The sequence below is a fragment of the Gordionus sp. m RMFG-2023 genome, chromosome 5, assembly GCF_954871325.1.
Source record: "Gordionus sp. m RMFG-2023 chromosome 5, tfGorSpeb1-WG-v2, whole genome shotgun sequence".
Classification (NCBI taxonomy): domain Eukaryota; kingdom Metazoa; phylum Nematomorpha; class Gordioida; order Chordodea; family Parachordodidae; genus Gordionus; species Gordionus sp. m RMFG-2023.
This window is the reverse complement of record NC_088779.1, coordinates 14,789,906-14,814,713: the sequence shown is the minus strand read 5'-3', so window position 1 is coordinate 14,814,713 and position 24,808 is coordinate 14,789,906. Positions and strand designations below refer to the sequence as shown.

At 25.2% G+C, this 24,808-nt stretch overlaps 2 protein-coding genes across 2 annotated transcripts; one reads left to right on the top strand and one right to left on the bottom strand.

Annotated features, from left to right (window-relative positions):
- The first annotated feature begins 758 nt into the window (after nucleotides 1-758).
- On the top strand, nucleotides 759-8,274 carry LOC135929586 (myeloid leukemia factor 1-like). The gene is made up of 7 exons (XM_065466241.1): nucleotides 759-774; nucleotides 823-890; nucleotides 979-1,165; nucleotides 7,310-7,462; nucleotides 7,517-7,676; nucleotides 7,893-8,001; nucleotides 8,042-8,274. The coding sequence occupies exons 3-7, from the start codon at nucleotides 1,013-1,015 to the stop codon at nucleotides 8,124-8,126; spliced, it is 660 nt and encodes a 219-aa protein (XP_065322313.1). The 5' UTR covers nucleotides 759-774; nucleotides 823-890; nucleotides 979-1,012; the 3' UTR covers nucleotides 8,127-8,274.
- A 5,528-nt stretch (nucleotides 8,275-13,802) lies between these two features.
- Nucleotides 13,803-24,012, bottom strand: LOC135930200 (uncharacterized). The gene is made up of 7 exons (XM_065466981.1): nucleotides 23,953-24,012; nucleotides 23,422-23,535; nucleotides 21,869-22,030; nucleotides 20,781-20,983; nucleotides 14,691-14,774; nucleotides 14,090-14,254; nucleotides 13,803-14,034 (listed from the first exon to the last, which is right to left on the bottom strand). Exons 1-7 carry the CDS (start codon nucleotides 24,010-24,012, stop codon nucleotides 13,803-13,805), a joined length of 1,020 nt encoding a protein of 339 aa, XP_065323053.1.
- Between the last annotated feature and the right edge of the window lie 796 nt (nucleotides 24,013-24,808).

Sequence of the window (24,808 nt, the reverse complement as noted above, 5' to 3'; positions counted from 1 at the left end):
GTATTATTCATCTGAACGGAGTATAAATCAAGGTTTGAACCCAGGGTTCATGCTCAGAGCAGGCCTGAGCACAGGGTCGTAAATTTTACGACCAAGCAAATTAACAACACTACTCTTGAGGACCTTGTATCTGTAAAAAATAGAAGCTTTGTCCCCTGGGATATGAAATTAGAAGATCTCCCATCCTCCCAAAAAGGAAATAGGAATAAACGGGCTATGAAAAGCATAAGAAAAACAGGCAAAACTGATTGAAGAAGTTAGGAAAGATTTTTATTAAAAGAGTCGTGTATATTCTTAAGCAAATTGGCAAAAATGTGCCCTTTACTAATGTGATGTTCTAAAAATAATTGTTTTGTTGATTTTCAAGAAAATTAATATAGTGTTTACATATTATAGTATAGCTTGTTAATTTCTTAGAAGAAGATATAAATATACTTCGTATTATAAATTATTAGAAATATATATCCCTTACGTGTACTATCAGCTTATTGGATATTCAAGTAATTTTTATAAAATAAGCGAGTCATGAGTTATTAGTATAGGTATAGAAAGAAAGAAAAAAAAATAGTTTGATTAGTTTTTTATTCCATTATAGCGCATGAAATACAGGGTTAATTATGTTATGTTATGTCATGGAGTAGGATTCATATATAATTGATAATTAATTGATTTATCATTCTTTTTCTTACTTTTAAATTAGTCCTCATGTCTTTTATAATATAATTAGTCAGTAAAGAGGAAAAAATATTAAAGAAAATATTAAACATCTGGAAAGTTTTCAAATATTATAATGGAATCGAAATATTAATACGTTATATATAGAAACTCATCTTATCTGTATCAAAACTAATATTCAACAATAATTATAGTGCATTTGATGAAGATACAAAGTTATTAACAATTTTATTAATTTAACTAATACTATTTAGTTATATTAATAAATTAAAATATTTATTAAAATTTACATTAAATTAAAAGCAATTACTTTGCTCCTGCTTCAGCTTTTACTTTTATGAATAATTTAAATTCTAATCAGCATATGAATAATAATCGAAGACAAAACCCTTACAGATATCAAAATAGGCATATGGGTATGATGCCATTTGGAATAGGTCCAATGAATCCATTCAATGTATTTAATCAAATGGAAGCACTTTTCAATATGGTGATAAATTTAACTTTTTTTATAAATATATTTGAAATTTTATAATATATCACCATTATTGTCAATTTTACTTAAATGATCTAATTTATATGAATATTTAAGATTAAAATATCTAAATTTTAAATTATATCAGAGTGATGACTCAGCTATTTTAAAATTTATCTTTTAGATTTTTAAAACAATTATTTATAAATTTTAGATTATTTGGTCATAAAATAATAAAAAATTCAAAGTTTGGAACCAGAATCTTGAACTTCAACTATATTCTTTTTCTCTCTTTTTATTTTATAACATAAATTAAACATCAATTTTACAATAATCAATAAAGTATTCTTTCTATTTTCAATGTTCAAATAGCTCTTTTAAAGTTAATACACCTTTTATTATTTACATATAGAAATATGTACATACAACATTTATAATATTTAAAAATTTTCTATGTAAATAATCAGAGTTTGGAATGGGCCTCTAGAAAATTGAATTAAATAATGCTTATATTCATAATCATGGTTGCAAGATCTCTTACTATTTACCACAAATCACTCTCATTAATCTCTTACATTTAAATTTTGAAATTAAATAATTTTTGGAAACTATGTTTCTTTTAATTTTATAATTAAATTTAAAAAGAAATTATCAATTAATATTTCTAATTTGTTTTATTAAAAAAAGGTACATTAATGCATCCTATAATAAAGAAGTTTCAAAACCCTTAATCTTTCTATTGAAATGTAGTTTTTAAATTATAATGATGAATATATCTTAACCTAATGACAGATGATGAAATTTTTTTTATTTGGAGGGTAAAAAATTGCTTTGTATAATGCAGAGATCTTGGCAGGCCGTATTTAAAATTTTTAAAATATACCTGGGCAGGGCCTGAAAAATTTTTTAAAAAAAAAACCCGGGCCGGGCCTGAAAATTTTTTTTAAAAATACCTGGGCTGAGCCATGTATTTTTTAAAAAAAATTAATACAACATTAATTATTATATTCGTCAATTAGATATGGTTATAATGATTATATATAATAATGTTTGGTGAAAGTTAAAATTAGCTAACACTCATAGTATCTATTATATAATAAAATTATAGTTAATACACAAAGGATTAAATACATTTCCAGAAAAATATTGTGCAAGCCTGAAAATTTTGCTCATAGAAGGAGCCAAGATCTAGACATATAGTATCGAAATTTCAAGGCTTAGTCAATATTTTTCTGGCAAAAATATTGAGTTAGCCGTTTTTAAAAATCGGCTCAAAACTAGTTGTTTAACAACATTAGCTAATATACTTGCTTATTAAATGATAATACTCGCCGAAAAATATGATAAAATACGAAATAATGAATTTTTTGTATATACCAGATCGAATATTATTTTAAAAAATTCCGGCCCAAAAAATTTTTTTTTAATATTCGGGCCGGGCCTAAAATTTTTAAATCCGGGCTGAGCTGGGCCGTAAAAAATTTTTGAAAAAAAAATCTGGGCTGGGCCAGGCCATACAAATGATACCTCTGCAGGTCTATGGTATAATGTGATCTTCAAAATTTAATTTTCAATTTATAAAAAATATCACATTTTATATAGAAGACATGACAAATGTCATTTAATAAATATTTTATAAAACTTGGTCTTGCTAAAATTTTAAATAATAAAAAATCAATTTACAGGTACTTTAAAAAAACAATTTACCTTTTTTTAAATATTATAAAATACAAAAAACATTTTATTTAGTGCTCAAAAAAAGATAGCAAGATCATTTTATATCAAATTGATCAACAAAACACGAGTTTAAAGGAACCCCTTGAGTTAGGTAAAATTGAATATACAAACTAAAGTACACATAACTAGCTAACATCCTATCTCTTTTATTTTTAGGGATATCAAGTGATAAAAATTGATCTATTTTATGCTTATCGATTGTGATTGGATAAGAGTTTACTAACCACCGAGTTATAAATATGATTCTAATATCAAAATTAAGTGTATATGTTAGCATCAATGTCTTTTTTCCGGCATGTGTTATTTTTAAAACTTTATCATTTTTTGAGCTCGTTATAATAAATTTAAAAATCGGATACCAGAAATATATTCTATCATGTTTGGAATACCTATCTTATGAATTGTAGACAATTTTGCTCTTAACTTTAGAGTTATTTATAATTTACATAAAAAAATATATGGAAAATCGAATATAAATTATATTAAGTATAAAAGTTTATGAAAAAATTGTTTGAAATTCATAGGGTAGATATTCCAAACATGATGGAATACATTTCTGGTAAAATCAGCTTTTTAAATTTTTAAAAATTGCTCAAAAAATGATTTAAAGTTAAAAAATTAAAACATTGCTGAAAAAAACACATTGACACTAATATACATTCTAGAGCCTGTAAATTCAATTTATTTTTGTTGTAGCCCAGCCCAAAATTTATAATTTCTTAAGCCTGGCCCAATATATATATATATATAAATTGAACACATAAATGAAGTAAAAATCGTTTTGCTATATTTTTATTACAGATAAATTATCATTTTATTTTGATAAAGCAAAAGATAACTAATGTAAAAGCCGGAATTTTGAGCAAATATCATTAAAGGAAAATATATTGTTAAACATATAAAGGACATCATATTCTTAAATTAAAATTGAAGAAATCTATAATGAATTTGATATTGCCTAGCCTAACGATAAGGGATTAGGTAGCTTTTATGATAAAAAGGTTATTAGAAAATAAAGAGATCTTTTAATAAATAGCTATTCATGACTTTTTTGAAAGTGAAAAACGCGTACAAATTCTGGATGATGATCTCTGGGCAGCCCTTGAAAATTTTTGTAACATTGTTTCCAATACTCAGATTTGCTTATTAGAAAGTGATAAATCGAGTATTTCACTAGTACAGAATTCATTTTCTATTATATCAACATATATAAAAACGAATCTAAGAAAATAATTCCCAGGAAAACCTTAGGAAAATTATTTCCAGGATACTCTGGAAGAAAGCTCTCCAATAAAATAATTCCCTGAAAAAAAATTCCCCATTTGGTCCTAAAAAAATTATTTTTTTAGAAAATTGATAAAATAGGGGAAACAAATTATATATAAATATATCCCCGAAATAAAATATTTATAGTTTTGAGAAAATCAACAAAATAAAAAAAATTCCCGAAAAAGATTTCCCAAATAAAATTGTTAGCTTAAATTATAAACAATAAAATATCTTTAGGATGCTTCCTGGTTCAACCCTTAATGATAAACTAAACTTAACCCAATTTTTATATTATTGATTAACCCTAAACTATATAATGGGTAACGTTTGCTTATGGTTTTTTTTTAAAATAAAATTTAAGCAAAAAATTATTATAATATAAACCAATACTTAACTATATCTCACTCCTAACCTAAATTTCCTGACTAGATAGTTTCTGTGTATTAAGCAAAATATTAACATTTAACTGATCCGGCTTGGATTTTTTTTTTTTAAATTTTTAGGATGGACTCGGATTTTAAAAATCATAACATTTTTTGGCCCTGCTCGGCAGGTCTCTTCTTTAAAGAAATCTAAATTAAATTTGTTTTTTAAATTCACAACTCGAAGTTTTGAGGTTTTGAGTAATTAAAAGAAAATTTAATAAATTTTTGTTCGCCTTTAAACATTTTCAACTTTTAGATTTTTATGGAAAAGTATTTTATCATGTCATGAATGTAAGAAATTTTATAAGAAATACCTTTATATCAATTTTTTTTCTTTTAAAAAATATTCATTTTTACAATTCTACAAATTTTTAGAACCTAGTTTTTTTTTAAAAATTATTAAATTATTTATCATTTCCAAGAAATTTTTTTTACAATTATTGGAAAATTTTAATTGAGAATTTTCACAATCATTTAACATGAATTTTCTCCTCATATTCTCAATTCCCGTTTATCAAATAGGTATCCCTATAATTTTTGAACTTAAAATTAATCTATTTTAATAGTTTCATTTTCATCGTAGCCACTCCAGCATAATTTGATGGCACATTTTCTTTCCAAATCTCAAAAATAATTTGAATAATTTTATGTTATCGCTCCTAAATTATATAGTATTAAAACTACGAATAGATCTATCGAGTCTCATATTTTAAAAATTACCTATAACGGCTCAAGATTAAAACTGAAAAATTTAAACGCTGAGAATATTCAAACGAAAAATTACTGAATGTCCGGAATATTTTTTAATGATCATATATAAAACGGAATGTCCCAGAAAACGAATGTTCAGTCTCAGAAAAATATATGAAAGAATAAAATAATTATTTTTATTGATTTTTAAAAAATTCACTATTAGCCATTATCGCGCTATTGCTTTCGTGCCTTTTTCTCAATTTGATTCTCAAAATAGTTTTAGATGCTTTGCGAGTTCGGGTTCGCCTTCTCTGTAAGATTTTCGCTATTATATAATGGCGACAAATGTTTCGCTGTTATTTATTAGCTCTAAAGAGATCTCGGTAAAAGTTCTGATATAAAAAATTCTCGATATAGCCTTCGCGAATGCAAATATGGATTCGCAACAAAAATTTACCTTTAATGTCTTAATTGTTAAATTTTTTTTAAAATGATTCATTAGAAATTTTTTGAGCAAAAATCTTTGAAAATTAATTTTTATATATATAAGAACTTTTATATAAAATATTTGGAATTTTAAAGGTAAAATTTAATCAATATAGATTTTTGCTTAAATTTTTTTAAAAATTAAGACGAAAACAATTTTAATATAAAATTATCTTTTGACCAAGATATCCATTACGCTTCTTTTTTATACTTTTGAGAGTCTGTCACCCTTCGAGTCAACTGGCGAGTTGCACCATGAGCAGACAGGCGCCCCCCTTCCCCCATCATTGTTTTCATTAAAATCATAATATAAATAAAATAATTTTTATATATTTACTTATTTTATTTAAAATATAGTTTATAAAGAATAATTATGACAATTATCTTTCTTTATTTCATCTTTATTGAAATTATATTATATATTTATTTTTACCATTTTGCCAAATTCGAAAAAAATTGTAATTTAAATTTTATGGTACGTTTTTCAGCAAATCATTCAATATCTAATAACTCTTAAAACATCTTTTTTATACTAAAATAATAGATGAAGATTATTTTTTTAATACTACTGAAATAACTAGATGTATATATAAAATTTATAATTTGACCTAAAAATAATTATAATTTGTAAATATTTTACTTTTATTTTAAGTATTTTCTAATGATCAATAAAATGGTTTTGAAATGGAAATAGGAAATTTGTGAATTGAATGAATGTGATATATGATACAATAATTTTTATTTATACAATAGTCGCGAAATATTCTTCAGGCCCGCTCGGGTTTATTTTTTTTAAAAAATTCACTGAGGGTTAATTTAAAAAATTAAAAGTGTGCCTCTATTTTATGCAATTTGTTAGTGTTGAACTCGATATTTTAGCCAGAAAAATAATACCTAAGCCACGAGATTTTATAGATCTCCAAACCTTTGTTCCTTCTACAAGCAAAATCTTTAGGCTTGCGTAATATTATTCTGGATGAAATATTGAGTTAGCTGTTTTAAAAACTCGGTTAACGAGCCGTTTAACAAAACTTCAATTTGTTTTAATCCAAATGAATAATTTCGAATTATTAAATATATTTAATTTTAGTACTGAGGTGGTGTTAAAAACTCCTCGTTATCTTGAAGCCTTCCTCTCAAAGGGTTTGGACCAATTTTATTTTTGTGGTGCTTAGGTTCAAGATAATTATTTTTAAAGTTTGGTTTATTTTGAGTAAAAATAGATTCTGAATAGTATTATTGACTTCAATGTAGGTCCTTTTTTAACAAAGGTTTAATCAAGATTTTAGGTAAAAATATTACCAAAGTCTCGAAATTTTGCGTCAAGATGACATAATGGTTTGACCTATGGCCTATTTCTAAAAAAATATGAAATGCTCTGTTTTAAAATTAAAAAATGCTATGTTTTATATAGAGCATATTGTTTTGATATTGGTTTTAATTATTATCCATACGACTTAAAAGATAAATTTTTTTTGAAATTCTTGGACATTTTTTTTTCTGCATTTAATTTATTATTATTAATTATATTATGAATCATATAATTTAGCCAAATGACATTCAATGTATGATGCAAAATATGAGTAACATACCTACTAATCAAGGATTTTCTCACTCTTCCGTTATGACTTTTTCTAGTAACGGAAACTCACAACCATATGTATACCAGGAGTCTCAATCCACTCGCATTGGGCCTGGAGGCGTAATATATTTTTAACCCAAATTAAAATTTGTTATTCTTCAAATAAATTTATAGGTAAAGGAAGTACGTAAAACAATTAAGGATTCAAAGACTGGTAGAGAAAAAGTATTAGTAGGTCACCACATCGGGGAAAGAGCTCACGTTATTCAAAAAAATAAAAATATAAATACGGGTGAAGAGGAAGAAGAAGAGGAGTTTATTAATATCGATGAAGGTTTCATTTAAATTTTCTTTTGATTTAATTTTATACAAGTAGTTATTATTTACTATCAACCCTTATATTGCTTTTTTTAAATCTATTTACTGATTTTTTTTCTTCATTCATTTTTTTAGGAAACTTCATTATTAGAATCATTACTGTCGAATCAGACAAATAAATTTATATTGCTATTATAGAATTTAAATTTCAATTTTTTTAAATATAAATAAGCTGAAGCGATTGGATTTAATCAAGAATGGGCCAAAAAAACTAAAAATCCTACTAAAATTAATTTGATCGATAATACCTCACCACAATTAGCTCTGACTTATAACTCCAAGTATTATATATATAGTAGACAATTAATTAAATATAAATAGCTCAGCATCCACTTCTCATCCAACCCAAAATCAAAAGCCAGTGAATAATGGTGGGCGATCTAAAAGACATCGTCAAAATCAATAAATTATCTTAAATTTGATTATTGCTATTTATAAAAATTTAAAAATATAATGTTTATTTTAAATATTGATTAATCTATAAATTTATGTTAAATTTAATAATTATCATAATTGTAACCTTGATTATAAAGTTAATATATATCTAAACAGCCTTTTTTTTGAAGTAGTCCACTACTATTATGTTATGGAAAAATATTGTTCATATAATTAATTAATTTTTTATTTAAGATTTTAACATGGCCCTATTAGTTAGCATCATCTTTACAACATCTCCTTTCAATTCAACTCCTATTTTAATCTCTTAGATCTCTTTATCGAATGAAACTTTGCATTATTATAAAATATATTGCAATTTAATTTTTTAAGTTATAACTTAATTAGTTGCAGTCCTATTTTGGAAAAACCGATAAAAAGAAAGATTATTTAAAAAATATAAATTATTCCTATATTTAGTGAATCCCGAAAAAAACCTCCCGAAATTTTTTTTTTCATATTTATAGAATTTACTTAAGACCACCTAATATAGGTATATTTTTATTTATTAATATAAGTTAAATTTTTTAGGCCATAATTCATTATTTTAAGATTACTCATATACCCTCCATAAAAAATGCTTAAACTAAATAAAATGTTATTCAAATTGGTACTGGGATAAAATTAAAATACCTCAGTAAAATAACCCATGTATTTCTTATTTTCGTAAAAATTATTTGTTATAGTAAATAATAAGTCCATCCTTAATTACTTACAATATTAAGTAGACTAAATTTGACAAAATTTTGTAATAAGATATATTTATTTTATTGGTAAATCATAATTAAGTATATACAAATTTAATAATTTAGAATAATAATTGAGTTGACATCGAATATTGAAGAAATCGCTCTTATAAAATCTGGAAAGCTTTAACCCCATCACGGTATTCCTCGCTAAATTTCTTTAACTGAATCTGGATATAACTGCGATTTTGTTTTCGGTGTCCAACTAACTACACGTCATAGTTCAACGATGATTCCAACCTTCGCATTCATATATATACGTTTTTCGTCGGATAGAGTGCTCTGATTCACGTTCTAAGTTTCTAAAGGAAATCGAGGCTCAATTCAACGTGTCAGGGATTGAGAACTTGATACTCCATTGATATAATTTTTATTTAAATAATCAAGAATATCTTTACCATTGCTCCCAGTAACCTACTATCCCACTTTGCAAATAAACAAACATACTTATTATTCATGATACGATTTAAAACAATTTCAACTATAAGAGAGATATAACGCCACAAATATGAACGATGTTCATCGATAACTTGAACAGTGAGAAAATCTTTTCCTTTGCTCGGATTTTATAGGTAAATGTGAGGCGGCATATCTTCTAATCTCCACACAACTTTTTTTAATTAGTTGTTGATGGATGGCTGGGCTCTGCTGATAAAATGTCCACTATCATTTCTTCCAGCATACCAGCCCTTCTAAAGTTTTTCATAGTCATACAAGGTCGCACTTTTTAAAGTTTATCGAAATCAAAAGATTCGCCCTGAGGGGCCAAATAATTATCGTTTGTATGGATAAGCAGCCATTCAAACCTATTGACAGGTATATACCTTATCCTCATTAGGTGGAAATGTAATGGGTAGGGAGGTTCATGTGAATTTGGAAAACTAACTTGCACTTTGGTCATTTATCTAAAACAACCACCAAAAGTTACATATTAATATCATTCATTTTATATCTCGTATCTTCTTGATAAGTAATATTTTCCACTTTACCATCATGACATTTGAATGAATTTTTATTTCAATAGTTCTTAGACTAGTGGGCATGTAACTTTTGCGCGCCGGTTATTGCGCGTAAAATTTTATCTTTTATATTAGTCTGGTTGTTCCATACCAAATATTTTGTTTTTGGTATTTGATCTCCGATATTTACTGGGAGATTACTCGATTTCTTACAATGAAACATTAATGTCCTCATCTACACTCTAGAATCAGAAATAATGTTAACTACATTTGGCAGTTTCCTTAATTTTTGATAATTCCTTTCTACATAGGTTACAAAAATAATCCGATTTAGTTTAAAAAAACAATTCATTAACATTATTTGTGACTTTCCTAATTTGTTTATCATAGTTATGTTTTATTTTAAAATTACTTTTTTATGCCCCACGAATCTTGATAATATTACTTGTTTATATGACTCTGATCTGAGTAAAAATGCAATTCCTTCGTCTATTTCTGAGAATGAGAAAAATAAATATAAATAGAGGTGAGACAGAAAATAATTTATATTAACAATGTTAGAAGTAAGAGATCCCAAATAAATTATTAGAAAATGTAATATATATTAAATTAGAACACCACGGACGCCGCTAATTTATTAGGCGGCAGCGAAATCGGAGCGCCGCTGAACGCTGAAAAAAATTAAAAAACCACCACCGTCAATTGAGGCTTCGGCGCACAGATCTAATCCTAATAGATTGTAACATTGAATTTGTGAAAGTTTTTTCATGCACGATTTTATGAAGGGGAGAAATCTGCTTTTTGATTTTGAAAGTTCTAGACTTCAAATATATAAATCCAAAAAGAAGATGTATATACTTTCATTATTAAATGTAATATTTCATTTTAGCTATAAAACCTGTTTGTTCTATTTGAATTGACATTATGCAGTTTAATGAAAGATTCAATGACGAATCGATAAAATTTTTAAATTAAACTTCATTTTTTTACACCAAAGGGAATGGCAGAAGACATTCGTTAAGGATGATATTGAGGATAACTGAATTTTACCATTTAAATTCAAGTCAAGTTTTTGAAAAAATGTCTAAATTTCGAAATATTTATATTATAGCTAAAATGAGGGGTGTAATTATTATACATGACTTAAAGAATCTAAAGATTTGTCAGATTCTGTAAATTAATTTTATCAAAATATTTATCAGAGACCTGCAGGCTTGGTTGTAAGCCCGGCCCGGGTAATTTTTAAAATATAACCGGGCCTGGCCTGAATTTTTTTTTCCCAAATCCTGGCATGGAAAATGGTATCTGATATTTATTAAATAAAATTGAAAATATCAAAATAGCGCTCTATTTAGGTATTGTCTAAAAAAAGCGCGCTGTTGGCACCGCCATTTTTTAACTTAGCTGTTCTAGCTACCGGTACTGAAAAAGATTGTGTGCCAGCTCTGGTATGAACATAATTATACAATATAAAATTTTATTTTATTATACCTTTACATTCTATTATTTTAAATATAAGGTTTAAAATATTTGTCATTTCATTCCTGCCAATATTAAAATATTGAAAAATGAAAACCTTTATTGGTTAAATAATTAAAAAATTTTATTGGTCATATTTTCCATTTTAAACTGGATTAATATTATTTTTATATTAAAATTATTTTAAAGGATTAAGAATCACAATAATAATAGTAACAAGTAAGGTTTATCGAAATATATATTAAATATTGGATCGGCACTGAGTTCTACTGGCAAAATTATCAAACTAAGGTAATAATATTATGGCTAAAATTTTGATTTAGCTCTTTTTACTAATCAGCTAAATGGAGCTGCTTAACAACACTACATTTGCCTATAAACATTGCAAATATTTTGAATGAGATTATTAACTTTTGGAGAGTAGAAAAAATAAAATACACCTAATCATTCGTGAAAGTTAGATGGTTTTTAAAAAAATACAATATATATTTTTATGACATTGATACAAAGCTATATGGTACATAAAAATCAATATAAATATCGGATCAGTTTTTTTAATATCGAATCGGTGAAAAATTTCTGGATCGGCATAGCTAGTTGTTTTTCATTTCAAATATTTGTAAAAAAAATTGTGAATAATATTATGATTGTTTAAATATATATAATTTTAATTATTATAATGCGTTTATATTTTTCAGAGTTGTTTAAAGAGACATACTTTTTAAATGAATCTAGATAAATATACATCGCCTAAGAATGGATATTGATACAGATATATCCTCTAAAAACGCTAGATAAAGATACAGTTTTATAAATATATGTTTGCAGATACAATTTTTATCATACTTATATACAGGGTTAGAAAAAAACTCTTATTAAGAGAGCACAAAATATGTAATCAATATTTTTATATTTTATTCTCATTCAATTCGGATTTGGGTCCACTCTATCGAATATTCAAAAATAGCAAAGACAAATAAGCTAAAATGGCATCCAATATAGCCCCTAAAGTTTGGAGCGAGAGAATTTAAAATATTAATGTTAGATTAAAACATGGCCGTTAATATATTTCAATCGGTAATTACATTAAATCTATAAATCTTTTTTGTTAAATTTGATTGGTAATAGAATGTGCACCTTTATTTACTACATAAATAAAATAATTGTGTATTTAGAATAGCATAAAATATATGGATGTCACATTTAATAAATAGATTTTAAAAAAATTATTTACCTTTATATTTCCTATTTATATTAACTCAAAGTATTTGAATACTAAAACAGAACAATAATGCTGAATGCTGGGTAATTCGCTTGTAAATTCAATTAAATAGGCCGTACACCATATAAAATAATAATAATAAATGACAATATCACTTATTTTTATCGTTCGAAAATATTCTTATTTAAAACAAGATTTATTTTGAAAATTATTTTACATTAAATTAATTTATTTTACAAGTCAGGGGAATATTTATAAAATCATTTTAAAAAATTCGAAATAAATTTATTTGCTTAAAATAATTTTGTTCATCAATTTTATTGTTTTTTGTAATTATTTACGTCATATTCCTTTACATTATAAAAATATCCTTCACAATCTTGGACTGATATCTATAGATTTAAATGGGGGAAAAAAAATAATATTTAATATTTTTATATTATAAGTTTATCGAATCTCTAATGAATAGAAAAACTCTTATATAGCACTTTAATTTAAGGAATATTATTTAATCGTGCGGAAAATCGAAGAATTTAATATATATTTATATGTGGTTCAAAAACAAAGCTCTGAACCCTCCTTAAAAAACAGGGTTCGAATACATTAAAATACATGAACTAGAGTTTGGGGGTTAAAACCGGGGCTCAGAGCATAAAAATAAGGGCTTATAAAATATATTTCAACAAGTATAATTATTTCATTAAACAAAATATTTTTCGAAATATCTTTATTAAGACTTCCAACCAAGTCTTGCGAATATTTTGATGAGAAAATAATTCGTTTTAATTTAAACTAACCAAATAGATTTTTAGAGATCCAACCTTAGCATCTGATTAGACATTGAAGGTTTCAGTGCATCACTGTGTTAGATTCAATAAAATTATTTTAATTACTTTATTAGTCCTATTTATTAATAGTTTAGCAAATAAAAACAAATATTCCTAAAAATATATTATATTTTATATAAATTTTATAAAATGGAGGAAAAAATCAAACTGATTCTACTAATGAAAATAAATATGAATCCTTAATCCTTAAATTAAAGAAAAGATTGGGCCCAAAACATTACGAAGGATCAGTCCTGGTAAAAATGAGTTCTTATAATTAGAAATTTGGGCTAAACAAGAAACAAAACAAAATTAGCAATAAACACATGATTTATTTAATTCTTTTTTCTTATAATTCATTTAAAGTTCTGAATCGATAATTAATAATATTGACAAAAAAAAATTAGTATTGATTTATTTTTCTATTGATGGCACATTCAATGTAGTTTCATCAAGAACACAAGGCAAACCGTAAACTATTGGAGATGAACCAACCATATAAGGTAATTTACAAACAAAGCGGGATTTTTGTACAATAATTCCCAGCGATGATGAAGGACTTTCAATCCAATTTTCGAGCAAATTTTTAAAATATCTGTCAAGATCTCTTGATGTCACATCCCATAAATTGGCTATAACGGTAGGACTAAAAATATAAAATGAGTATAATTTAATAAATGCCAAATGGATGTAAAACATACCATCCCGCCATGAGGTAATTAAGTAAGACACCGTAAGGTTCAAATAAACCATTGGATTGTAAATATCCGGTGCTACAGCCCATTAAACAGGATACTGCTTTTCCTTCTGCTTGACTCAACTCATCTTTTTTTATATATGCATTACCAGCACCATGTCCACAATATCTTTATATAATAGATATTAAATTAGTTAATTTAATATACAATTACTGTAGGGAAAAAAAAAATCTAGCATAAAATATAACCTCATTTCTCTTTCTATATTGTTTACGTTAATCTTAATAAATATAATATGAAATATAGTATCAGTGTGATATGTACCTAACAGGAATTAATTAGGATAAAGGTTGATAGGTTTGTTCTGCATTTTATAAAAGTTATCAATTTTTAATATTAGAAGTTTTATCGGTCTTTATTGTTTAAAAATTCAATTATATGTTTGCATAGAAATCTATAAAAGAAAGATAATTTATACCAGAAAATTAAATAAAAAATAGATCTGCTTATGTTTACCCAACAGAGTTCATAGTACCTAAACATTTTTGGATTGATATTTATCATTAAATTTTTGCAAACATTTAAATTATAATATAATTCATACACGAATAATTCGAATTGTGTTATAGCCTTTAAAAACTGTTCGTTCGATGGAGCCGTATTACATAATCCTTTCCAGCCTAATAATCTTGTTATGTAAATAGATAGATCATATATATATCAATTACATGTAATTAAAATATACATATTATTTAGGTGTCAAACCTGATTTACTTTTCGTAAGAAATAAAATATTAAGATAACTGTTTAATAAAAAACTTAGGACAGTTGCATATAAATTAAAGCCCTGCTAATTCAATTTTATTGGCCAATAAAAATCAGTTTGATTTAAATCATCTCGATATTTTTTAAAATCAGTGATCAATATTTTCAATATTTTATTAAATTGATGAAATTATTTATTATAATGAAAGATAAAGACTTAGAATATTCCAGAATTAAATAATTTTATAAGAAAAATATTAAATTGTACTATGGATAAAAAAAATTTACTTGATTTATTTTTATTTTCATTGTAATAATTTTTGGCATAATGTATAAAATAATTATTAATTATATCATTCTATTTCCAATGTAGTGAGAAATTTTTTAATATTCTAAATATAAAACCTAAAAAATATTATTTTTGTTAATATAGTGCTAACGTTTCCTTTATAATAAAAAAATAATTAGTCTGTTAGATTGAAAAATCATTTTTAATAGATTAATAATCACAAGCATTATTCATATCTTCTACAATGGTATTTTAATTTAATTAAAAGAAAACTATTTTCCTAAACGAGTCATAAGTTTGATAAACTCAAAATGATGAAAAACTCTACTGAAGCATTCGAATGGTTTCCTGAATTAAATTATCCTGTTAACCATCATTCAATTTTTTTAAACTTTATTACACCTGAAAACATAATTTTATACGGGTCAAATGTAGTTGCAATTTTACCATAATTAGGCACGTTCCATTGCTACTTCGGTCTCATTGTCTGTTAAATTTGAAATATATTTTGGGGTCAGATGATAGGACAAGAAATGTGTTGGTGAAGGTATTATAATCATTTTGGTTTTCAGGATGGTGGATTAGAAAAGCAACCATATAATTAGAGCCACAAGGTAATTTTTTAGTGCCCAAACCGACCCCTAATTTAAAAATTTTTGATCCGAGCCCGACACAAGCACAAATTTTTTGATTAGCCTGACCAAGCTCGATTAAAAAATATTGTTTTTCAGGAATATCTTCCATACTTTAGATTTTCCATTTGTACGTTCTTTGGTCTCAAATTCTTGAGTTCTAATCTTTTCAGAATTATTTTTAAATTTGAATCCATTCTATATACATTTTAATATAAATGTATAAATCTGAGGCTATTTAATTGAATAGTTCTAAGATAAAACTAAATTATCAAATTAAAATATTTCATAACTGTTATAACAGATTAAGAATATAATATATATTTTATTTGATAGAATATAATGTATATAAGTAACAGAGTTTTAACTAGTCATAATACAAATCACAATCACTAGAAATTGTTAATTAGGGAAAGGGAAATTTAAAAGTCAAATATGTTATATTAAAAATGATATGTGATTCTGATTGAATTCCGGTGATACAAAATGATTATTGAGGATATTTCTATATTTAATATTAGGACATTGGGTCTTGAGGCCAGACTTAATCTTACAACCCGACATTGATAAAAACGTCTTGAGTGTCCATGACGCCCTTGAATGGCTTTTGATGTAATTAAATCTTTTTAACCAAACATTTTTAAAATGATTAGATTGCTTATTTGATTTGTGTAATATTTTTTTTATAAACTATTGATTTATTCTCAGAAAAAGGTAAATTAAAACATATTTATCATAATATAATAAAAAAACTAACTTCTAATAGAAAAGGGAAAGTTAAAGAGAGTTCTAAAAATGCTGATTTTACAAAATTAATAATCAAGACTATTTTAAATTTTAAGATATTAACAAATGAACGAAAATTACATTAGCATTTTAAATTGGGAAATAACAGTAACAAAATTTAAAATAATAAAACCACTATTTTATTTGTCAAAAATATAAAATTTTAAATTTGGGTTAACAGTTTTATTTGAGGACATTCATAATAATATTTTAATCTTGAATGATTTTTTGTCCGATTTACAGATATCGACTAGTTAGGTATTTTTCAATATCAATCTATACTTTTCTAATTGAAATATTTATTTTTGATTTAAATCGCGTTTTAAATTTAAAATTTAATCAATTTTTAAGCCCGGCCTAAAATTTTATCTAAGCCAAAGCCCGGTCCGGACAAAAAGTTTATAATAAGAACATAAATTAAAAACACTTTTATAAAGTTAAAAATAATCACTAATTGCTTTGTATAGATAAATTATATCATTTTATTCTGAAACAAAAATAAAACACCATTTTCTTATGTTAATTTTTATAATTTTAAAACCTCGGCCCGTTTATTATAAATTTTTAGGCCCGAGCAGGTCTTCGGACCGACTTGCTGGACTTCATTATTGCTTATAAAAATTAAATCAGATTTGAACGCGGCCTTAATGAATGTAGTTTACATACTATCATTAATCAAAAAATGATTATTATTTATAGTTGACTAATTACTAGACCCCAACAATAATAAATAATATATTTTTTTAATCTTCGGCTATATGTAAAGATAAAAAAGTTTCCTTAATAAATAGCAGAAGACAAAATAAATGCAAAAAAAATATTTAAATTTTTTACTTTTATCATATAAAATTTATTAGATATACCGGTGCAAATTTGAGAGATGAATACCCTGTTTTTTAATATTGGAGCATAAATACACTTGTTTAGCACTTGTCCTCTCCTTTATGGGAAAAATGGAAACTCTTAAATTAATTAAACCATATATTTGGGTATTCATTATTGTAATTGTGGTAACATGCAAATTTACTAGATTAAGAAAAACGCCAGACAGGCAAATTACTTTTAAACAAAATTACGAAGCCGAAAGATATTCAAATCTACTCAAGAAAAAATAATTAAATTTCGATACAAATGGAGACTATGCAAATGTTGATTAAAGAAAAAGGATATATAATGGAAAAATTATGATGCGAAAGATGATGATTAAATTATTATTTTTAACTTAAATTTACTTTTTAATTTTTTTAATTTTTTTAATCTTTAATTTTTAATTTTAATTTTTTTTATATTATATTATTTTAATTTCTTATTTTATTTATGATTATGTAATTAGTATTTATATTAATTAATAAAGTATTAGTAGTTAATTTATTTATACTATTTATTTTATTCTCTAAATTCTCTCAACCACTATAATTGTTGGCCGAAACATTATATTCTATGGACATATTCAGTCTACTTAAAATACTAAAATGTTACATTGGTGTTGGAGAGAGGAGGCGACAGGGCAATTACAACAATTCAGTCTAATTAACTCTGAAAAGAAATTCTAAATAAAGAGGAGGGATATGTATGAAATGATTATCGACACTAAGACAAAGAATGAGAGCAATAAAGCAATGGTATCAATAATGGTCGTATTACGGAAAAGAATAGAATTAGTCATTTAGCTAAAAAGAATTCGTCACAAGAGATCGTTATACGTACAAGTGATAGATGTAGCTAAAAGTGATTCGTTATAAATTTTTATTAAAGATATACGTTTAACTGTTATTTAAGTTGATAATATTTAGCAACATATCAGGTTGTTGATTAACCAAAATCTTCATAAAGAGAAACGGCTTTCGTCATTAGAAAATATATGCCGCAATCGAGCTCAATTAGAGATCGGATTTTTATTTTGGATCAAAAGATACAAGAAATCATTATCGGATAAGAGATCTTAAGGCAACGCGGATGTCTGGACAAGCGACTAGGTAGAACAAGTGATCAAGACCAGGATGCAATCGTTAATCGTTGATAAACTATCGCCAATTGCTTATCAAAACTTTAGTAGAGGATAAAAAATCGATGATCTTAGAAACAAGAATCCGTGAAAACAATCGTTAATCGCAGATCAAGCATAGAATATCGTTGACCGAGATAAAGCACTTATCATTAGTTACAACAGGAGAATTTAAGATGGGGTATCGATAATCATTGACTAACAATCGTGAATCGATTAAAAGCATGCAATCAATACCAGACGAAGACAAGAAACAGAATCTACCGGTGAGAAGAAGTAATCGAATACATGCACGACTATTAGTCTTTCGCAAAATGTGGGGTCTAATCTAAGTGGAAGGGTGTTGTAATATTCAAATGAGTTAAAGAAAAATGAAGAAAAAAGAGTTATTATTCAGATTAAATAAAGTTCAAGATTATTTCAGTTTGTTTTTTAAACATTATGTAAATGAATATTACAGAAAAGTATAAATAATCGAGGATATTTTTCTTGTTAAATGATAATGATTTTACGAACTTAATTTTTTAATCTTTTAATTTTAATTTTTTTATATTATTTTAATTATGATTACAAAATTAGTCTTTATATTAATTAATAAAGTATTAGTAGTTTATTTATACTATTTATTTTATGCTCTAAATTCTCTCAACCACTACATTTGTTGGCCGTAACATTATGTTATATGGACATATTCAGTCTACTTAAAATACTAAAATGTTACATTCATATATCCATGTTCATATCTCGTTATGGTATAAAATTAATGGTATTATCCACATGCTACCCATTTTCATAGGGGAATTTTGTGTATATAGAATGCTAGTGCGCAGCGTCAATAATAGCGCCTGTTAAAATTTGATTTAATATTTAAAACAATCGGCGTATTTAATTAAGACATTAGCATTCTAATTTTAAATATTCATGTGGAGCCTAAGTTTTGAAAAAACAATTTTTAAAATAATTTTTTTTCGGAATGAATATTTGCCGCGAAGGTCAACGATATGAAAGTTAAGAATCGGATCAATTTTAAAAAACCTTCTTTGCTCTGTTATTTGCAATCGGTCTTGTTTTTTCAGTCCAAAAAATATTAATAATATTTTGAAAATTTACTCGTATGACATTTCGAAAATTTGATTTTTTAAATATTTTCAAAAGTGGAAAAAATGGATTACGGTTGTGGTTTTAAATTTTATAAAGGTTCAGGTTAGGTGTTGCATTAGATTCGTTTTTGTTTTACCTTATATAGAGGTAAATTGATAGTTTTCGTATTATAAAATTATTATCACAAAGTATAATTAAAATATGATCTAATATATCTCTGTTCAATCTTGTTCTCTATGGTAATAGAATATATTTCAACCCTAAAAATCTTTCGATCGAAACCTGTGTTGAGGATAGTGGCTAATGTTTGTAATAGATGGATTTCAAATTTTTTTAATTTTCTTCCATATGCAAGAATATAGATGTTTTTATTAAATAATTTGATGGTGTTAAAAGAATTTATAATGGTACCAATGGTTCGTTGACAAATTTTGAGTTTTGCTATTTTCTTTCATTTGCAAAAATGATGCAAACGCTCTCGGGGTCACGAAAATTTCGACTTGAATTAATGTAAGGAAGTGAATTTCTATCATTATTCATTCATTATCAAGTGCTTTAATTAATTAAGTGCCTAGTTTGTATAAGATAATTTCTAGCTATGATATTTATTAATTTGATATAATATAGATACACAGAATTCGTCATTTTATTTTTCTCCCTTGATTTTATGGAAGAAATGAGTTTATTGGAATGTGTTGTATTTCTTTATTTCATCGTCATTTTAAGAGATAAATAGAAATCACATAAAATAAATCTTCTTTTTTAAAACAATTATTATATATCTTTAATTTTTTTTAAAAAAATCGGGTTAGGTTTATTAAATTATATAGATTCCTTATCGACAATCTGTGTTAGATACTCATGAATCAAATATATACGAATAATTCAAGTGATTAATAAAAAGGCTATTATTCGAAGCATTTTTTTTTCATTATTCAGGTTCGATTCAAATTTTTAAATGGAATAATCGCATACGAAAAATTTTAATAGAATAACAATTCATTTTAGGCCGAATAAGTTGTCATCTTCTATTTATTATGTTAACTTTTATTTCTTATATAGTCGAGATTTTTTTTAAAATTCTATCTTCCATTTTGCTATAAAAAAAATAATTACTTAAACCAAGGTTCAAACATTTCCTGAGTAGCTTTAAGGTCGCCGGTAAGATTCACCATATAAAATGAATTATTAAAATTCAAACAATTCAGTGTCATATTAGCTTTTAATAATGAAACTATCAAGTTTGAATTACAGGGTTGCCGATATATTTGTTGTTTGGTAAGAAATTTGATACTTTCCCATGGTAAACAAGTTAAACTCTGTATATAATTTAAATTAATTACATTTGTACTAATAACACAATTATATTGATTTGATTCACAATTTTTTTAGTATTTTTTTATCATAAAAATCGTAGAGGTTTAAAATGCATTCAATAAAATCTTAATTATTAAATTTATTAGATAAAATAAAAAAACTCACATATATTATGATAATTTCTATATTATAAAATATTTTTTTAATATACCGGTTCCAATATTAAGATAACAGGATCATATATATAATTCTGTAAAAGGTTCGGCAAATCTTTTTCATTGTTTGTGATTGAGGAAAGTAAATTAGAAAGTTCCAAAAGAAATGATTTTGATAAACGCTGAGGATTTATAATGGCGCATGATTTTATCTGTTCAATCATATTGGATATGTTTGTCCCGCAATTGAAATAATCTATTAAAATAAGCTATGCAAATAGTTACATTTAAAAATTAGAAGAGTTAACATCAATTCATTTATTATTAATATATGCAAAATAAAAAATAAACTTATTCGCTAGTTTGTGAAAATAAAATTAGCTTAAAGGTGATTACTTGACTGATTGTAGAATATAATTAAGAATCAAAAGATGTCAAAAATTTAGATGTCATAAATTATCAGTGATGTATCTAGGATTTTGTTTTGGTGCAAAATATAACATTATTTTAATAATAAAATCCTATTTATAAGTTAAAGTAATGCCAAATTCTTGGATATATAGATAATACAAACGCCACCCCCCACCCCCCCCCCCCTTAAAACACTGCAAATTATGAGTTTATAAGTTTGGATGGTTTATAAATTAATTTGAAAAAATATTTACAATAAATTAGACTCATCTTAAATTTAATTACTATTGAAGTTTTTTTTTAAATAATATAATTGAATACCTTAAGTATTGATGCTTTGAAATTAATTTTAGACTTAAATCCTAATTCTGTTATAAGCATGCACATATCATTCAAAGTCTCATCTATTTTGCTATCATTTATAAGACCATAAAACATATATCTCGAAATCCCAATAATGTTTTCAAGGCAATCAATCAAGTCCTAATTATAAATAATATATATAATATAAATATTTTAAAGAATCATTATAAATACTTTAACTAGTGTTAAAAATTATGATTCAAACGCTTACCATATATTAATAGTCAGGCGAGTACTTAGGAATTCATCATGGGGAGGGGGGGGGATAATTAAATTATTTATTAGAATTAAGGAGTTATTCAAGAATATCTTAAGTTTCAGAAATTTATTAGGACATTAATATAAAATTCATGTATAAATTAATGATAAAATATTAAATGTAATAATCTTTGTAAAAAAAATATAATTTTTTTAAGCATTTAAAATTTGATAAAATTTAAATATTTTTTTTTAAAATATGTTGGAAATATTGATTAACGCGCAAAAATATTCCTGCATGTATATAAACTTACAAAGTGTTCATGAAAAAAAATTATTATGTATCAAAAAATATAATCGAGATATATTTATTATGTAAAATTCAATCTTCTTTGGGATTGAGCTTATTTTTCAACGATTTAATCAGTGCTTGGTGTCAGCTTCCTATGTATATTAAAAAGGGCTAATACCCAATCAGGTACTACTTTTGGCTCTCATGGATGTTTTTATTCTTGTTAAAGAAGAAAATGTTCTATCGTTGATGGAAGTTTTAATGGGTAAGCCAAAATTTAATAATTTTTACAATACTCTAAATTATGCTTGATTATTCAAAGCATCTATAGCATTTTTTGGAACATTATCTACTATATTTAACCTTTTGCACCATAGTTTGCATTCAGCTGGTAAGCATCATAGGATATTTAAACATCCTATACAATAAAATGTCTATATATTTTATCCTATATATATTGGAACGAGGGCTTGCCTTGCTGCGAGTCCAGGTATAAAAATATTAAATTCATCGAGCTCTCCTATTGACTCAGCGATGACATATAATTTATGAAATTCGTCATCTACATTTGCTCTAATTTTCTTAAGTTCCAATAAAATGCTCTTAGCTATTCGCAGAATTCTCAATTAAATTATGTCGTTTTTTAAATAATTTACTACAGTTTCGCAGTGGAAATTTAAAAATAGTAGATAAATTTAACGTTAAGGAAAATTTGAAATCGATATTAATTCATAGAATAAATTAATATCGTATTTATTTTTGCTGTGAATGTGATAAATAAATGTAAATTAATATATATGCGATAAGAGGGAGGGATCAGTAATATTTTTGAAAAATATTTTAGTCAGAATCTAAATTTTTTGGCTGGGGGATTTGTTTCCCTGCCAATCCCCCACCCCCCCCCACCGCTGCGTATGCGCTTGCAAATATTTATAGACATGAAATAAATTATTACTTAATTTCAATTGTAAAAAAAATTCGATCTATTTAAATTTAAATATTATATAAATAAACAATGTACTTTCATTTTGTTGTCTAATGACTTTCGGTACTTCCACCATTCAATTTTATCGATGTAAACGGATGATTCTTTATTTCCGCGAATAATATCGTTAAACATTTGAAATATCTTTCCCTTGTTTTCAAAACAATATTCATTAAAACATTATAAATTAGAGACCTACATGACCGGCCGGGCTTCAGTCTGCGGGCTAATAGCATATAAATAAAATATAAGCCAGGTCTGGAACTCTATTAATTTTATATTTTCTTAATTTTGGCCTGATTGAATATCACAATTATAAATAAATTTTTTAAAAATATGAAATGTTGTTTTAAAAAAATCTGAAGTAAGAAATATTATTATATTTAAATTTTGTAACTAGTATAAAAAGATATTAATCATTAAATTATCAAATTTATTGCTGAACATTTAAATTTAATGCATAAAATTAAAATAGAGAATAAAATAAATATCTTAAGTTTGAGATTTTTCCATGTTTTTACAAAAATTCAGGATGGCCGAGCCATACCTAGATCTAAAAAATGTTACCCGGTCGCGGACGGGCTCCGGCCCAAAATCTTGATTTTTCAAGTCTCTATAAATCGTCATGAATAATTAACGGGGAAAAATATTGTCATTTATAAACTATTTTTAATATTACCTGTAAAGCTTAATTGAGAACTATTCAATTTATTGATTAAAATAAACATTATTTGTATCTATTTTTAGATACATTTAGATATAATTTTATTTTATTTTTTTTAAATTTAATATTTCAACTAAATTCATTTAATATGTCAAAGTTTGTATTACAAAAACAAAACAGATAAATATTATTTTACTAAATCAAAAAATTTTTTTAAATATCTGGACAGGCCTAAAAAAAAATTTTAAATAGCCATTATTAGTTATAAAAATTAAAAATAAACAATATATTTATAAAAAATCCAGGCGGGTCGTGCATATGGTACCTCTGCAGGTCTCTGATTTCTCTACAATCTCTGAAAAGATCAAATAATTTAATATTCGATTTAAATATTGATTAGTTTTGATATTCATCAAATTTTAAATGTTTTTTTTTAAATGTCAGGTTTTAATATATTTAATGATTATACCAATATAAAGTTGTTATTCATTAAATATAAGAAACCACTCTGCCGTCAAGTGCCCCGGTAGAAGGAGTTTAGTATGGATAAAAATGATTTTATAGATAAATGGGGGTGCATTATCATAAAAAATTTAAGAATGTTTTATTGTTAAAATCTAACAAATATTTATAATCATTTAGATTTTGTAAAAGAATTATTAAAATCTAACAATCTTTATTTTAATTATATATTTGTATATAAATAAATTATTTAGCTCACTTCGAAATTTGAATTTTAACAATAGAATCTTAAATTAA

Bases quoted from the DNA above. Each gene is read 5' to 3' on its own strand.
- LOC135930200 (XM_065466981.1), bottom strand. From the start codon at position 24,012: ATGACGATTTATAGAGACTTGAAAAATCAAGATTTTGGGCCGGAGCCC. The intron at 23,536-23,952 runs GTAACATTTTTT...TTTGAAAACAAG, and splicing joins CGGAGCCCGTCCGCGACCGG to GGAAAGATATTTCAAATGTT. The intron at 20,984-21,868 runs GTATTCAATTAT...AATTATATACAG, and splicing joins TCAAAGCATCAATACTTAAG to AGTTTAACTTGTTTACCATG.
- LOC135929586 (XM_065466241.1), top strand. From the start codon at position 1,013: ATGAATAATTTAAATTCTAATCAGCATATGAATAATAATCGAAGACAA. The intron at 7,463-7,516 runs GTAATATATTTT...ATAAATTTATAG, and splicing joins CTCGCATTGGGCCTGGAGGC to GTAAAGGAAGTACGTAAAAC. The intron at 8,002-8,041 runs GTATTATATATA...AAATATAAATAG, and splicing joins GCTCTGACTTATAACTCCAA to CTCAGCATCCACTTCTCATC.